Here is a 17495-nt window from a genome sequence, read left to right as displayed (position 1 = left end):
CATTTGTGTTCCAATGGTTGTTTTGTAGAATACAATATCAATGTGGATTTGAATGGTTCAAGTCCCAAGTTTTAAGTGTGTAGTGGGATTACGTTGGTTCCCCTGAAGAAGTTCTCATACTTAGAGCAGAAAGTGCTCCAATAGAACGAAACATGTTGGGTATGGAGCGCTGTGATTTATTAACAGTGTTATAAGATTGAAATTATTCTTTATGAGATACCTCTCAGAAGAAAGGAGGAAGATATTGTACCCTAACATAAAGGTGCAAAGGTTCCTATTCCAAACAAAAGGGTTCCTTTTCTAACTGTAAAAAACCAACGCTGAGTTTTGCACTACATTTTGTGATACAACTGTTTAACTTTGCACTTTTGCACTTTGCACTTTTGAGGTTGATTCATTCATAGTGGACAATTGGCCACTGTGGAAGAATCAACCACATTGAGGTACTTATTGAAGGTACAATCAATAATATGTGTTCTTTTTATGATTGTTTATACTGTATTGTGAATGTTTTTAACTACACTGGGTTGTACACATTGTATTTTAGTATGTATGTGTATATTTGTGAAACATTTTAAATTGTTGATTGAGGTATATATATTAAATAATAAATTCATTTTGTACAATCACATTTGTGTGATACCCAGCACCTATTTGGTCCATGGTCTGGAAGAATTCTACAACAAGAGAGGCAGGAGGTCTTAAGGAGAAGACACACTGGTTCTTTGGTTTTGACTATTTGAATGCTTTATGGGCAGAACCCTTGTGTCATTAAATACCCCACAGTCTCTTTTTGTTGTTACTGGTACATATCAAATAAAAACAAATGAAAGTAAAGTGTTTCAGATTAACTGCTAAAGGCCATTTAAATTGTAGGTGGTGAGATCAAGGCAAACGATGAACAAGTACCTTTTTCTGCATTTCCCATCATATTATCATAATTCATTTTGGATTCTTTGTGCTTTTAAAATAGGTATTACCAAATATATTTAATTTAATACTCATCAAATGGTGAACAGTCTTTTGGAACTCCAGCATTTGGGGGCTAGCCAACTCTCAGCAGCAAGCACTTAACCCATTGAGCTATCGAACGTTTGCCACCATCAGTCAGCGCAGCGTCGGTTCTTGGTTTGAACCCAGGGTAATGACTACAATACAGTACAGACTGCAGGGCGGCAATAGTTCCTTTTTATTATACCCATGAATGGCTTATTGTGTCTTGCTTTTTTCATCACTGGTGAATGGCATGCCTTTGACCAGTACCGCCCACACATGTAGGTTTGCTGCTAGCATGTTATCTTTGCATTCCTGGCTGCATTTTTGCAGGATTCAGCTTCTCCTATAGTCCTGGTTCGTGTACCTCCATTACTTTAAACGCATTACCCCCCAAATAAAAGCAGCCTGACCAGCGGAAGCAGAGCCGAAGTGGGCCTGGTCATTAACAATCAGCGGCAGTGTTCCGGAAATTATAGAATTTGTTTTGCGCACTTTTCACATGACATTCACAACAGCACTGCACAAGGGCAAAGTTCCTCCATGCTACTGATACCTGCTTTGGGGTGATTTTGACCTACCTTATGAAAACTTCCATAGAAAATCTTTCGAATCTCTGGTCCTTCGAAGGTCACGGTTTGAAATTCGTCTTTGTAGTCGTAGTTAAAGAACGTCAAGGTTTTTCCTCCATCTGTGGAGCAGAAAACGTGTTACATGTGTGTGTGTGCACATTCATCGGCCTGCAAGCATCGCGCACAAAACTGCTAAAGCTCCCTCTTACAATGGAAGAGGTAATGGCGAAGACGTGAATAACAAGTGTAAATCAGGCATGAAGCTCGGCACCCGCTACCAAAAAAGCAAGAGCAGATTAATGCCTGGATTGCATACCGGTAAACCTCATTATGCCTTGTCATGCCCCCTGCCGTAGTGTGTCAAGGAGGAGGGACAGGGGTAATGTCTGGGCAATTTACCAGTAATACTCATTCCTTTTAGTCTTCCTCGTCCCAGGCATTACAAAGTGGTGTAAGGACTGTGATGAGGGAGAAGGTTGTGTTAGTAATTTCAGATTCATAAGCAGCAGCTGCCCTTCAGATGAAGGTCAGCAAAGAGGCACCTGGGTACTGAGAGAGCACACATATTGAGGATTTTCCAAGATGTTTTACTTAATAGTGAACAGTGCCAACAACTTTCAGCCTTACGTCTCTAAGACCAACCAGTACACCATATACTTGTTTCATTCAGAACCAAAGGTAGGTGGGCGAATACTTTCATCCCTGGATCGAAGCACAACATAGAGCTGAATGAACAGCAGGCGCTACTCTGGCCTGACTCAACCAGCAAACAACAAACTGGACAAAATGACATTCAAAGAGAAAGGTTTGCAATCACGTTTATGTTCAATTCGGAAAGATACTAGTAAACTGCAACATCATTTAAGGAGAGGCTCTCTCTGGGGTCTGCAACTTGTGGCTCTCCTGATGTATGGACTTCAACTCCCATGATACCACACCGTTGGCCTTGGTAGCTAGGGCTGAGGGAAAATGTGGACCGAAATATCTGTGAGCCAAAGGTTGCATATCTCTGGATAGCAGAGATACAAACAAATGACCTGCAATGGTAGTTAGTGGCAGAGCATGGTTTCGCTGAGCTGTCTATTTGGGCTGCAAGTGACAGTAAAATGGATGAGTCCAGTATATTTTTCCGCCACACTTAGAAGGTACCAGCAACACCCTGTTAGAATGTGCTGTTAACATAGGCATCACTATTTTCTGTGCACACTACACAATGCATGCCTACAAAGGTACTATGCGCTCATTTGGTATCACAGATGCAAACGGGGTGATCTGGGTGCCCATTTACGCAGTTTGCATTATCTAGCATGCACATAATCAATCAGGCCATGTGCGTGCGCACTATTCATAAGGTGCAGCGCACACACTACACACGCCAGGAGGGCATTAATGCGATAATTCCTAAGATCTATACCCCACCACCGTGGGGCTATCCCAAACTCTTCACAGGTCTGCTCTCCCCTCAGCAGAGCCGTGCTGGCAGCAGTAGCAAAGGTCAAAGCCGCCACCAGCATTGCTATCCCTCTCAGCCACTCCCAGGCCCCACTCAGGAGTGGCATTTTTAATTGACGGTGAGGCATGAAATCCCATGCTGTGCCAGGTGCTATGGATCTCCAGATTTAGCACCTTCCCAGCCTCTAGTAATGGACTGTAGGCCAGCTCGCGGCAGACAGCATTGAGTAGGCTGCTGGTCACGTGACCAGGCCCTGCCACTCAGTTGCTCCGCCCAGCTCCAGTTTTTGCACCTTCCAAGCCTCTACTTAAGGACTCCCATGCAGCTCCAGTCAGACAGCATTTTGCACGCTGCTGGTCACGTGACCAGGCCCTGCCACTCAGTTGCTCTGCCCGCCTCCAGTTTTCACGTCTTCCAGTCATCTACTTAAGCACTCTAGGCTAGCTTTGGGCAGACAGCATTGAGAAGGCTGCAGGTCACGTAACCAGGCCCTGGCACTCAGTTGCTCTGCCCACCACCTATTTAATCAGTCCTCCTTAGGTGTCCTCATTTCTGACATCCTCAGTAAAGGACGAGCAAAGACAAGGACCAGCCTGTTTGTGCCTGTTCGGGCCCGATTAGGCCAAGGGCCTTGCACGCTAAACAGCATTTCAGCTACACACTAATCGCTACTATTGCTACTCACCAAAAGATATCACAATGTGTCTCCTCCATCCACAGCCAATCACCAATCTCCCTAGGGTGTGAATGGCCAAGTGCCCTGGGCATCCCTGGCAAACTACCCTAGGGAACATCATCAATATTCCCCTTGACCCATCCAACACCCGTGGACCATGCTGCAGAGATCGCTGACCTCATCTCGTACAACCTTGATGCCCTGTTCATCACTAAAACATGGTTTACTCCATCCTCCCCACGTTTTTGATATCCTCCTACCCCAATGCTACTGCATCCAACATGCCAACCAGCCAGGAAGGGCAGGAGGGGAAGTGACAATCATCCACAGGAGAGATTGGCCATGCTCCATCATCCTCTCTCCCAGAACAAGCTCATTTGAATCGCTCACCTGCCAGTTCCATCTATCACACAATGAATCCATCATCTTGCACCTCATCTACAGACCACCTCACAGGAGTGACTCTTTCATTGCAGACATCTCCAACTTACTCTCCTCTGCTAAATTAGCACATTCTAGTAAGGTTTTCCTTGGTGATTTTAATGCCCACGAGTCACAGGCTGACAAGCACACTCGAAGCACACTTTTCGCCCTGACTGCTTCTATGGACCTTAAGCAAAGTGTGCTCTCCCCCACACACAACAAAGGCAACACCCTAGACATAGTCTTCACATCATCCCCCTGCATCATCTGTGCAGACCCTTTCCCACTTGACTGGTCTGACCACGCTGCCATCCCATTATCAGTCACCCACTCGACTCCAGCCCACAAAGGTCAGGCTAAATGCCCACTCACTCAACGCCGCTCATTCAAAACCTTCCCGTTCAATGAGCTGGTAGGAAACTTTGCAGACTTCCCCACCTGTAATTATTCAGCAACTCTGCTATGAAACTGGTGGACATCATGCCCCCCCAAATTCCAGCCGGCCAAACACCAAATCATCTGTCCCATGCTACACCCCTGGCTAGCCTCCAACAAACGCTCAATCAGAGCCTAGAGAAATTGTGGTGCACAAACAATAACTCAGGGGACCTCATCGACCTCAAATCTCGCAGCGCAAACTGTAGGATTCTGATTACTAAGGCCAAATCTGCTTACTACTCCACCACCATTGCAGCAACCTCCAACAGGAGGAAAGCCCTCTTTGAAGTAGTAAAGCATTGTACCAACCCCTCACCCGACACCAAGGTACCAGCAACTCAGGAACAATGCGATGGAATGAACACATTTTTTAATTTAAATAATAGAGAAAATCTAAGAGACCATTGAATCAACCTCTCCCAGCATTAGCATTCCCTGCACCCCGGCACGCACATTGCCCCTCTGGGAAGAACTCCCCCGGATCTCCTAAAAATTATTTCCTCCTTCAAACCTACTTCTTACTCTGACGATATAATTCTGGCCTCCATCATTAAATAATTGATGGGGCTAGCGCTCAATGTGCTTTTCAACATCATCAATGCATCTCTCGCAGAATGATAATTCCCAGACACCCTAAAAACTGGTCTCATACAACCTCGTTTGAAAAACAACAACCCTAGATCTAGGTGACCAAGTCAACTACCGGTCCATTACGAACCTAGCGTTTATTGCCAAACTCTTGGAAAAAGTAGTTGCTACACAACTACTCACCAGAATCGAACAATTCCACCTCCTAAATGATTGTAAGCCTCCTTGACCTCTCAGCGGGATTCAACACCGTCGACCACTACATCCTTCTTTCCATCCTTGCTGACAGGATGGGATTCTCTGGCACTGTCCTGAATGGGTTTACCTCCTACATCTCAGGCAGACACCAGGCTGTTTAAATGAAACTGTTGCTGTAGAGGAGCATGTTGATGCATTTTCCCTAATGCCCGCCCCCTCACCGCCATTATACTGGAACAGCAGGAGAAGGGCTATATGTGGGACTCCATGTGTTAGGCCTATACCGCATCGAGTGTACAAGAGAGGATATGCACTCAGACAACCGTATCAAATGTATCCTCGCACTGAGAGAGTGGGAGGACATCATTTGGAAGGATGTCAGCACGCATCATTGAACATCATGTAGTAGTGAGTGAATTCTGACGAGGGCAGAGTGATGTCATGAAGAAGATATACAGGAACATACTGAAACAATATGAAAATAGTTAAGAGTAATGATGTAATTGAAGTGACAAGAGAAACATGTACGAAATGATAAAGTAATCATGTATGAAAAAGAAGATGAAGTAACTTGCTGACCAATAAGTGTAAATACGCAGTAACGCAAGATAGATGAGACATATAGAAGCAAGCTTTAGAGGAAAATATAACGTGGCAAGGACGGTCATGATAGGAAAATTCAAAAATTAAGATTCAATACAGCTACCCCAGAAACAGACCAGTGGTGCAGAGTCAGGAGATGTTGGAGAATTAGCTTTGTGTGTGAAATGAAGAGGAGTCTATGTTGGCTTGGGATCAAGGATGCTATTTGAGGAATAGCTGCAAAGCACAAAGGGAGGCAGACTGATAAGCCATGGACGGGAGGCACATTTCTCTTAGTTTAAAGAAGAACATTTGCAAAAGCCAAGTATTGGGAAATTAACAATGGATAAGGCTCCTACAAGTTGGAGTGAGCAAGTGTTTAGAGGCCAAGCGGAGCAATGACACGAAGCATAATTGAATCAAATAGCGGTAAATAGGAGGTTGAAATGGACAAATCTTCAGTCCCCTCACAAGTGATTCAGAAGTTGAAAACAAGGGCTATTCATTAAGTCGTGGATGAAGATAGTGATGTGCTGACGCTCCCTTGAAAGTCCCAGAAGAGCTAGCAAACTACAAGGTCAACTACAGACGGGAAACTTTGGCTTATGGTCAGACTAATGAGAGATGATCGACTAATTGGGAAAGTGTGGAGCAATCTGACGTGACCCAAGCACCTGGGTTTTGTTTTTGCTTAGGTGCTGCTAGCCGAGCCAAAAGTCCAAGGTTGGGTGCGAATGCCAACCAATCAGTGGGTCTATTGGGTAACCTGCTATACAATGTTGCATAGACCAATCCGTTGCAATTCTGTCTGCTATAATCAGTATTATATATATTTAGAGGTAGTTCAAGGTGTGCCTTACAGATAATGGACAACCAATGAAGTATTCACCCATAGGCACTGGAGGATAGCTCAGGGGCTACGTGCTTGCCTTGGAAGCAAGATGACACGGAGCAACACAGGTTCGATCCCTGGGTCAGCGTTTAGAAACCTCTGGGTATTAAGCGCGTTATAAATAACCTATCATATGTATTCTATAAGTAGATATGTTGCCCTACCCAACCCTTCCCGTCAATAGGTTTTACAGTTTGCCACATAGGATGGCGTCATAGATGACACATATTGGGGTATAAAACCTCTGTGTAATCAAGTTTGTGTGTGAGTGTTCAAGCATCAGTCCGATGTCTACCAGGTTGCCCTGCTTTATTAAATTGAGAATAAAGTAGTAGTTTACCGTATTCTTTGAGTCTGTCTGGTTATTTGGTCTGAGATATTTATTGGTAATCCTATCTAGCACAAGTGACGCTTCAAGGTGCTACAAAACATTGCATTCTAACTGACTCCAGATCTCCGCGGGGAGTGCCCCAAGGCTCCATCCTCCCACCAATTCTTTTTATCCTTTACATGAAGCCTTTGGGCACTCTCCTCATAGATTCCAATATAGCCATCCACCAATACGCGGACGATACTGAGTTGTACATGAGAGTCAATAGCATGCAGGACATCATTAATCATCGCAATTAGCTAGCCATCATCCAGTCCTGGATGTTGACTGCATATCTCCAACTAAACCCATCCAAGACTGAATTCATCCTCATCAGTACACCCGCTAAAAAACAAATTGTCCAACAATGGCTCAATGATATGCACCTAGAGGGATATGATCCACAGCTCTTAGACTCAGCAGAATCCTTGGGCTTCCCCATTGACAGCAATCTGTACTTCCATTCCAGAAACACAGAGCCAAGTAGGCCCAAATAGCCTGGCTCAGAATCTCTACCCTTCCAAAAATGAAACCCTTCATCCCGCCGCAGGACTTCTAAACAGTAGTGCAGGCCCTTGTGGTCTTGCACATAGATGTGGGAAATGCTCTGCTGACAGGGCTACCAGCTACTCACTCGACTCCCCAAAAAGCAGCCCACCACACTGCAGCACGTCTTATTACAGAAAAATTGAAATTTGACCAAATTACCCCTAACCCAGGCAACGTACATTGGCTTCCATACCAAGCCAGGATACTGTTCAAGAAGACTGCATATATCATCTACAAATCATTTTTTCACACATTGCAGGTCTCAGGTTGTACATTTGAAGTAATTTCTAATAGTAATAACTACTCGACTACTGTGTCTCTTGCCCTCCTTCACTTTTCACAAGGTGGTGAAGGCGAGAAGTCTTGTTCCCTTTTTTCACTGGTGCTTTTTTTCTTTTTCCAGGGTACGAGTGAAAAAGACTTGCCCAGGCACATATTATTTTTGCGTGCGTTATGGCTTTAAAACACATTAGGATCTGTCTCCAAACATGTGTGTCTCGCTTGTCAAGTGGAGAAATGTCAACTTTATTCGTCTCCTATGGCAGGCGAGACTCGAAATCGTTAAAAAATGTTGCGTGGGCTTCCGGCAAAAAGATGCCAGATACCATCAACAGTTTACTGAGATCACTCGGTTATTTTTTTGTTATAAATATTTTATTAAAAGAAAACCAAATCCAAAGGTTCATCCAAGAGAATGTTTGATGTGGGAGCTCACTGTGGTCAAACGTAGCGGCAGCATACACACCTCCATAGAAAACATCAATTTTACAGGTTTACCCCTTAAAGATGTAATTGAGAACTTCCTGTTCTGATATTCCACACCTTGTAAGACCTATTTGCATGCATTTTAGGCCATTCTTATTGTCATTAGGCAAATGTTCATCGTTCTCAATACTGAGTTTTTGGGGCCTTTTTATTTTGGGCTATTAGGTTTTGCGCGCAACACCTATAAGCCGAAACTATTGCATTGGAGTACAGATCGAGAGGAATGACCTATGAGGAGGGACACAGAGTCTGTGGGTGTTGTTTGGCTATGTGCCCACCTATTTCCTACCCATAGCCATGCTAATCCCTATGACCATCTCCACCTATTCCTCCCTTTGCGCTCCCAAAACACCTCATGAGGGGAAATATTTGAGCTTGCTGGAGGCTTTGCATTCAAACTGCCTGCCAGGGTTTGTTTAAGGCAGTCTTCTGGGAGTTAATGGGCCTCATTACAGGTTTGGCAGTCCGGTAACAACGGTGCCGGTAGGCCACCGACACTGTTGTTACTGGACAGGCAAACTGATCGCAAACCTTGACGGATGCACCGGCACCGTTATTAACGGTGCTGGTACATCCGTCTTCCCCATTCCCATTGAGCCCTTAAGGGCTCAATGGGAATGGGGAACAATTTTTCCCGGCACCCAGCAAAGGGGAATTACTGGGTCCGCCAGGGCCGGAATGCTCCGGTAAGTCCTCATTGCCGGGTACCGGTAAAAATTACTCTGGCGGCAGCCGTGGCCGTGCCGGTTTTACTGGCACGACTGCCACCAGAGTCATATTTTTTACCGGCACCCGGCAATGAGGACTTAACCCGGCGGACCCGGTAATTCGCCTTTGTCGGGTGCCGGTAAAAATTGCTCCCCATTCCTATTTGAGCCCCATAGGGCTCAATGGGAATGGGGAGGAGGGATGCACCGGCACCATTAACAACGGTGCTTGTGCATCCGTCAAGGCCTCCATCAAGACCTGGCCGGCAGACAGGCACCCGCTTGAAAACTCGTAGTTTGGCCGGTCCGGTAACAAACGGTGCCGGTGGCTTACAAGCCACTGTTGTTACTGGACCGGCAAACTTGTAATGAGGCCCATTGTCTTACCAGGCCTCCCTTCAGCCACTCGATTTATAAGCACTCTGCTTGTCCTTCACCGAAGCCCTGCTAAAAACAAGCATTGGCAAAGCCAACATTTCTGGTGTGTGCATACGTTTTAAGCTTTTGTAGAGTAGAGCAATGCAAACCAAACAAGAAAAAAACATGCAAGTAAAAACATATTTAATATATTCAAAGAATAGAGAAGACCCCTAAATATTTACCCTGGAATTTTAACACTAATCGAAGCTTGTTTACCTCCGCACATCTATCTTTAATTTGTTTTTTTGACCCATGTATTTTGCTTTAATGTATTTATGTTATAAATATGTTTTGAATTGTTACTTTTTCAAATTAGCATTGACTAAATTCAAGAAATCTACCATTGACTCCCTACAAACACTCGCATATTCATATTCATCTCTCAACCCCCCCTCCCCCCACCTGCACAGCTCTGCATTGACCAGTTCCCAGAGTCTACCGAGGGAGTTGCACGAAAGAATCTAATGTGTGCTGACTCCAGCTTGATTGATTTGACAAAGCAGACAAAATGGCCACCCTCTGCATAGTGCCTCCAGCAACGGCGTTCCTTCTCCCTGGGCGCATGGCAGCGGTGGGGCATGTACCTGCGCGTGTGCACCTGTGCGGTAGGCATGCTTCCTCCCCATTAAACTCTGCCTGAACCGAGGCGAAGATGGTTTACATGACCTCTCCACACGCCGGTACATGAAACTATGTGGGCACGGTGTGTTGCGGTTACTCCATGAAAGACATCGCTGGAGCATTTGCCGCATCGGCTCATGAACGCCAAGAGGCATGCCTAATAGTTTATGACATGAATGCAGGGGAGTGCACAAGCCACGTGGGGCCGTGCATGACACCTGAAATAAATTGCACGGAAAAAGATAAACGGGACTGCGAGTGCCACTATTTTCAGGCAATGAAAATCTAGTGACTGAACTGAGTGCTTAAAAAAATAAGTATATGGGGCGGGAGCTCCTGTAGCACGCATATTGCAGTTGGCTGCGGCCATCTGAAGCACAGGGGAGCATACAGAAGAGGAGGGTTGGTTCTGGTAGGGACCGTCCCTTAGTTGCAGGGAGATGATACAGCTGTGGGTTTATAGTGACTTTTTCGAACGTCACATTTTCGAAATACCATTTTTTCGACACCAAAATGCAGAAAAAAAAATGTGTAAATGTTTTTATTTTATTTTATTTTTTAAATGGGGGTTCCCCCAACCCCTGTTTTTTTTATTTTTGACACTTATTTTACGAACAGAACCAAAATAAAACATATAAAATAAAAGAAAACAGTCCGAATTTTTTTTTCCTGCATTTATTTTCGACAAAATGCCATTTCGAAAATGTGTTTTCGAACATTTGACTGGAGACCAGAGCTGTGATAGGAATAGCATTAGTTTGCAGGGTTGATGTAGGCCAGAAGCCGCAAGGAACAGAACAGGTGAGGTTTGAGTCCTCAGCCAAGTCTCATTTAAGTGTGAGGTAGCGAGCGCGGAAAGTTCCGTGGGGGGAGCCCTGGGTGAGGCAGGGTAGTCCCTGTTCCCAGCAGGAGGAGGGTGGGCTGGTGTGGGACGCTGACCTCAGATGGCTGGTCAGCCTGTAGTGTTAGAAAATCTTTCAGAGGCTATGAACGGTAATACACATGATATGATAGGTAATTCATAACGCGCTTAATACCCCGAGGGTTCTAAGCGCGGAGGGGATCGAACCTGTGTTGCTCCGTGTCGTCTTGTTTCTGAGCTATCCTTCCGAGGCATGCTACAATTCAATGAGATGTCATGCTAGTGAAAAACCGAGAAATACTGTTCCAGAAATGTCTACTGCAAATGGATACTGGTTCATTTATTTTCTAGTAAAGTCACTGGCAAAAAATTAGAATAAAATTCTGAAAAAAACTCATTTGGAGCGTGCTTTTCTTGTAAATTGAGTGTAAACTAAAGCAACAATGGATTCCACCTAATTTTGTGAAAAAATCACGAATGTCAAAAAACAGGCTCATTTGCTCTGGTTGTCCCAGAAAATATGTGTCCTTCTCCGACCTTGTTTTTTATGTAATTTATTGAGTAATTCCCAAGAAAATCTTCTCTTTTATTAATGATCATATCAATCAAGAAAGTTGTCTGAGTTTGTTGTGAAGCTCTCCAGGAAAAGTCGCTTTTTTTCAATGCCATAAAAGATGGAAAACTGAAAAAAGTCACATACTTTCTGGGAAAGTCACCTGAATAATCAGTGTTTTCCCAGTGAAATAGATGGGAATCTCAGAGTACGTTTTTCAGTAAAATTTTCCACCAACACCTTATTTGTTATTTTTTCCAACAATATTAGTGTAAAACGCAAGCAAATATATTTTTGCTAGAAAGCTCTCTGGCAAAAGTTAAACCTGAACACCTATGTTAGCTCAAATTTAAAAAATTGGCTAAGAATGGCATAGAGTTATATGAAATTGATGAATGATATGATATGATATGGAATTTATAACACGCTTATACCCAAGTGTTTCAGGTGCGGCAAGGGAGGGGGAACACATCGAAGACAGAGACAACGATCTTACTAGGCCAGGTGACGTTGTGATTGCGCAAGTGCAGTGGATGGGGGAAGGGGAAAAGTGCGAAGGGAAAGGGGTAGGGGCAGTGCAGAACATAGGATAAACAGTCGAATAAATAAAATAAATAAATAAGCAGCGCAGCCAGCTGGTGGCAAGTGCAAGGGTAAGTGCAGACATCAGGTGACAAGTGCTGGTAGGGGGCTGTAGGGATACAGAAACAGCCCCCGAGTGCAGGGGTTGCCAGGGGGGCAGAGCAGGTGTGAAACTGACAGGGAGGGGACCTGGGCCAGAGAACAGAGGGTAGCCAGGTGACCAGTGCAGTTTTGAGTTTCGGCCAGGAGTTCAGCAGGGGAGAGGAGGAGAGAAAGCAAAAGCAAAGAGGAAGGTCTTGAGGTGCTTCTGGAACCGGAGATGGTTCTCCTCAAGTTTCAGTGGGCAGGGAGGCTGTTCCAGAGGGAGGCTCCAGTCGAAGACAGAGATCTACCACCAACTTGTTGCTTGGAGAAGCGACTGACCCTGAGGGAGTTGGAGGCGGATGAGCGAAGAGCTTGAGAAGGAAGATATTTAGGAAGAGAGAGTTGAAGGTATTGAGGCCCCAGGCCACATAAGGCCTTGTGGACAATGCAGAGGGTTTTTAACTTAATCCTCACAGCCACTGGGAGCCAGTGCAGAGATTTCAGTCCTGGAGAGATACGATCCCGGGGCTTGAGGCCAAGGACAAGTCTTGCAGTCCTGTTCTGGATAAGTTGCAGAGGGTGGAGAGTAGAGGCAGGCAGATTTAGATAGAGGCTGTTACAATAGTCCAGCCTAGAGAGAACCAGAGCTCTGGAGACAGTGAACTTCTGGGGGAAGGAGAGGAAAGGAAGAATACCTCTGAGGAGGTGCAGCTGGTAGTGTGACTTCTTAGAGACTTCGGAGATGTGACGAGAGAAGGAGAGTGTGGAGTTGAAGATGACCCTGAGGTTTTTAGTCTCAAAGGTGGAATTAGGAAGAGGGCCAAGAGAGGCCGGCCAGAGAGTGACAGGAAAGGAGGGAGCAGGTGTGCCAATGAGGATAATCTCAGTCTTAGTGGCATTAAGGCAGAGATCACTGGTGGCACACCACTCCTGGAGAGCAGGATGTGAATGCAAACTTGCCCAGTTTCACACATGTCTACTGAGAACCAGATGGCATTGCAAAGGATCTGCAACCAAAGCTATTGTGAACACGGACACACATAGATTGGCTTTAGCTCTCAGAATAAAATAATGTTGGGAGTATTTTCCCAGCTGGACCATAGACACTTTTTAACACCTATGATAACATGTACACTTACTGTCCAAAATAACTCCAACAATTGGCTGATACTCTTTGTTTAAAATCTCCCAGAGAGCAAACGGTTCCTGGGGTGTTTCGGGAAGTATTCGGAAAAGGAAGGTAATGGTATAATCAGACGGCAGCCCCTCTGGGTGGATGTACCTGCAAAATACATGATACAACTTGAAAGGTGCAGTAAACAAAGAGTTAATGCTCACACCCACCCACATGCACACACTTACACACACAAGCACTAGAACTAGCAGCGAAAAGAATTATGCCTGTGGCTCCCTTTCTCAATTATATTTTTAAAAATTTAAGAAATCATGGTGTCCCAAAGCTGTTATTATTATTATAATTTTGGTATTTATTGAGTGTGGACCGAGCTTCGAGAAGCAACGGAGCGCTTTACAGAGGTGTACAACAATACAGATCCACAATGTTGCACATTACGGAGGTACACATCAATATAGATGCATAACAGAGCCCTTTTCAGAGGTAACAACAGAAAAGATATACAGCGGGGGGGATACAGAGGGGCACAGAGGAGGGGTACAGCTGTGGCAGGGAGTAGAGGGGCGGGCGACATGTAGGGAGTCAGGTGGCGCGAGGGGCGACGTGATGGCCTCGGTGTTGAGCTGTTCTTCTTCTGCTGCACCTTGGAGACGGTGCTGTTTACAAGAGCATTTCACGTGGCTACCTTATTGTTTTGCAAGCCATTTACAGATCTGGGGGTTCAGAGCAATTCCTAAATACCAGATGAAATGTTTTGTGTGTCCCAAACATAAAGGAAGAGACTTTGTATGTACTTCCATGACTTCTGCGCTGCCTGTTTCCCATCAAAAAAGTCCCAGCATCCTCTGTTTAGTTATTCTTTTAAAGGCTGAAAATGTTATGTCTGAAGGTTTCCAGGACAACCTAATGTCTCTAGAAAACTATTCAGCGTCGAGTGAAAATTAAGTATTCGAATTAAGTCGAAGAACTTTTGTTTCGGGCAGAATTCAGCAGAATACTTGGTAGAAGCCGAATGTCGGTACACCCCAAGTCTCTACATATAGCAGCATGTAAATCACCCACTACTCTCTCTTGAATGGATTTTATTGGTCCTGATTGATTGCCCCAGGACCATCAAAGACTGGGGGCTTTTACACCCCCTTAAACTCAGACATCGTTAAAGCAAAGCAGAACCTTCTAGTCTCCACTTCTCCAGCTACCCCCATTCACTCTTGTTTATCTTCTTTATTCACTTCAGGCATGAACCCCACTTTGGTGTCTGCAGTAACAACTCTTGGATTTATTCTTGACAATAATAATTTCATTGATCACATTTGATGATTTTGCACTGTGTCTTCATTATAAAATAAAAAGATGTCTATCCCCGCCAGCCTTCTGTCCAGCTGAAAAGGCAGGGCTGCCACAGGGTTAGGTGAGGTTCAGGGCAAAAAGATTTGGTGAGGCCCCCTTTTTTCTCACTGCACCAGAGACAGAACATGCAAAAACCTCCCCTTTAAGTTGATGTGTGGAGGGCATCGACTTGTTGATAAGGCCTCCTGGACGCAGCTAGGTTAAGCTAACTTCTTGATGTTGGTCCATTACACTAACCATCAAAAAGATTTGTAGGGTTCATCTGGAGACTGAACACATTGAAAATCCCCCAAAAACCATGTCGTGGTCAGTCGACATATGTCACCTTCCACCTGTAGCTGGGGTCATGAACCATGAGCCTATCTTGTAGGCTCTACTCAGATGAAATCTTCCATCACACTACACCCTGCCATCGCCTTCCTTAAGGCATGTGTTTTGGATTTCTCTAAATGTGCTCTGTTTGCAAAGGTACAGTTGGAAAGTAGTCTTTGGGCCTCATTACACGTAGTGCGGTAAACTATGGTGCTGTTAGCACCATGGTTCATGCCGGTAATTTACCGGTACCGCCTTAGAGGAAAGGGGAATTACCGCCCTATTCCAAGGTTGGGAAGGCGGTAATTCCGCCTTCCTCCATTGCCCTTCCCCATTCCCATGTTTGCCCCATAGGGCTCTATGGGAATTGGGAAGGCGCTAATTACGGTACCGCAAATTGCGGTACCGTAATTAGCACCATGGTCCCTTTGCGGCTCCCAACTTTAACGGCTGGTGTAGACCAGCCGTTAATGTCGGGTCCCGCAAAGGGACCTCGTAGTAAGGCGGTAAGGGTTTACCGGTACTGGTGCCCTTACCGGTACCGGTAAACCCTTACCGCACTACGTGTAATGAGGCACTTTGTCTATGTAGGTCAGGTAGACTGGATGCTCCAGAGCTTCAACTAGATTGTGTTATGCTTCTGAGGCCTATCATTTTGTGCAAAAATACTCCACTTTTGGATTTTACTGTAACCTAGATTTTCCCGTATCCAGGTTGAATAGTTGATATTATATCATATTTATATGTATACTGCTATATGTCTGACTCCTGACTACTGCTGCCTCTAAGTGCTGTACAAATAGTAGTTACTATTATAAACATGCGATTCAGCCCAGATGAAATATGAATTGGCTGGAACGTGTCAGAGTTGGTCTTTTAATGTTCTGAGCTATGCAAGTGGGACACTGTATGCTGTTTGATCAACTGTGCAGTTAAAAGGAAACATGTTATCTACCCACCACTTTCTCCCATCAGTTCTTTTTCAAATAAAATATAACACTATTTTCATTTTTACTAGTCGACCAAGACATATTCCTCCTGCATCTAAGCACTCTAATAATATGTGTTATGTTAATAAGACATGTAACCCCCAGAGCCAATGCATTACCAAGTGCTGAGGTATGCACATTTAAGGAGCAATATCTGGTAAGATAGCTGAGCAGTTTAGGTGCTCACTGCTGGGATCTATGTACGATCTGTAGATCACAAATGAGTATTCGTTTCTGTTTCCAAGTAGTAATAATTTAATATGCGAGTGTTTTACGTAAAGTGCTTTGTTGAAAGCACGATATAAGTAACAGATTCTTACAAATGCGTCAATGTGAGCATCAATAAACCCAAGCATATGCTCAGAATAATGTTGTAGTCCTAAAATGGTGTCACTTTAAGTGTGACTTCTGTGACATTTATTTAACTTCAGACATACCTGTGGAAAAAAATAAGTAAAAGTTTTTCTTTGCTTCCTTGAGATATGTGTGAATCTTATTTTATATTGGAATGCCTGAAGCTAAATGAGACTGGGTTATGATTGCATTGGAACAGAAGTCAGGGTGCTACCAATCTATATAGTGCAAACTCGGATAATGTCATCAGCAACTGTAAGTGCCCCTACCACCTCTAATTATGAGTCCTGGCATAGCAATGCCCATTCCTGCCCCCCAAATCCATCTAATGGCCATGAACCACAGGAGAAATTGCTACAAGATAAATCCTGGGCATGCTTCCTCAGGACAGAATAAGGCCTCAATGGATGCCGAGGTCGCAGCTACTCAAGAGAAATGTGACAGAATCAAAACCTTTTTAAATGAGAAAGTAGACAAAATCTGACCGATCATCAAACCAACCTCCCCCAACATTAGCCCTTCCTGCTGCATAGCATGTCCACTGCCTCTCTCTCCCCCGGGCCTCCTAAAAACGCTTTCCTCCCTCAAATGCACCTCCTACCCTGATATCATCCTGTCCTCGATCATGAAAGAACGGACGGGCCCGGAGCTCAATGCACTCCTCAGCATCATGAATGCCTACATCACTGAAAGATCATGCACGGACAGTGAAGACTGGTCTCATACTACCTCTTTTGAAAAACAAATCCCTAAACCCAGACAACCTAGCCAACTACTGGCCCATTATGAATCAAATGTTTATCAGCAGAATCTTGGAAAGGTCATCATTAAACAACTACCCTCCAGAATCAAACAACTGCACTTCCTAAATGACTATCAGTCGGGGTTCCTCTCTTAAGTACAGTATCAAACCAACCACCAGGTGGTGGATGATGCCCTCCAAATATTGGGTAAGGCTACTCATGCCTCCTCATCCTTCTTGACCTCTCGGCTGCATTCAACACCGTCACCATGTCATTTTCCTCTT

The 17495-nt window shown here is 44.7% G+C and overlaps 1 protein-coding gene across 4 annotated transcripts in view; it reads right to left on the bottom strand.

Moving 5' to 3' along the window:
• COL14A1 (collagen type XIV alpha 1 chain) overlaps nt 1-17495 on the bottom strand; it is a 699289-nt gene that overhangs the window by 173127 nt on the left and 508667 nt on the right. For all 4 annotated transcript variants that reach the window (XM_069621559.1, XM_069621558.1, XM_069621560.1 and 1 more), the window contains 2 exons: nt 13468-13610; nt 1575-1684 (listed from right to left, as the gene is read on the bottom strand). In XM_069621559.1, coding sequence (XP_069477660.1) covers nt 1575-1684; nt 13468-13610 — 253 coding nt within the window. The remainder of the gene's footprint in view (nt 1-1574; nt 1685-13467; nt 13611-17495) is intronic.

This window comes from Ambystoma mexicanum, chromosome 5q (assembly GCF_040938575.1).
Source record: "Ambystoma mexicanum isolate Mex_15411 chromosome 5q, UKY_AmexF1_1, whole genome shotgun sequence".
Classification (NCBI taxonomy): Eukaryota; Metazoa; Chordata; class Amphibia; order Caudata; family Ambystomatidae; genus Ambystoma; species Ambystoma mexicanum.
Note: the sequence above shows the minus strand (reverse complement) of the source record. Positions and strands in the feature narration are given on the sequence as shown.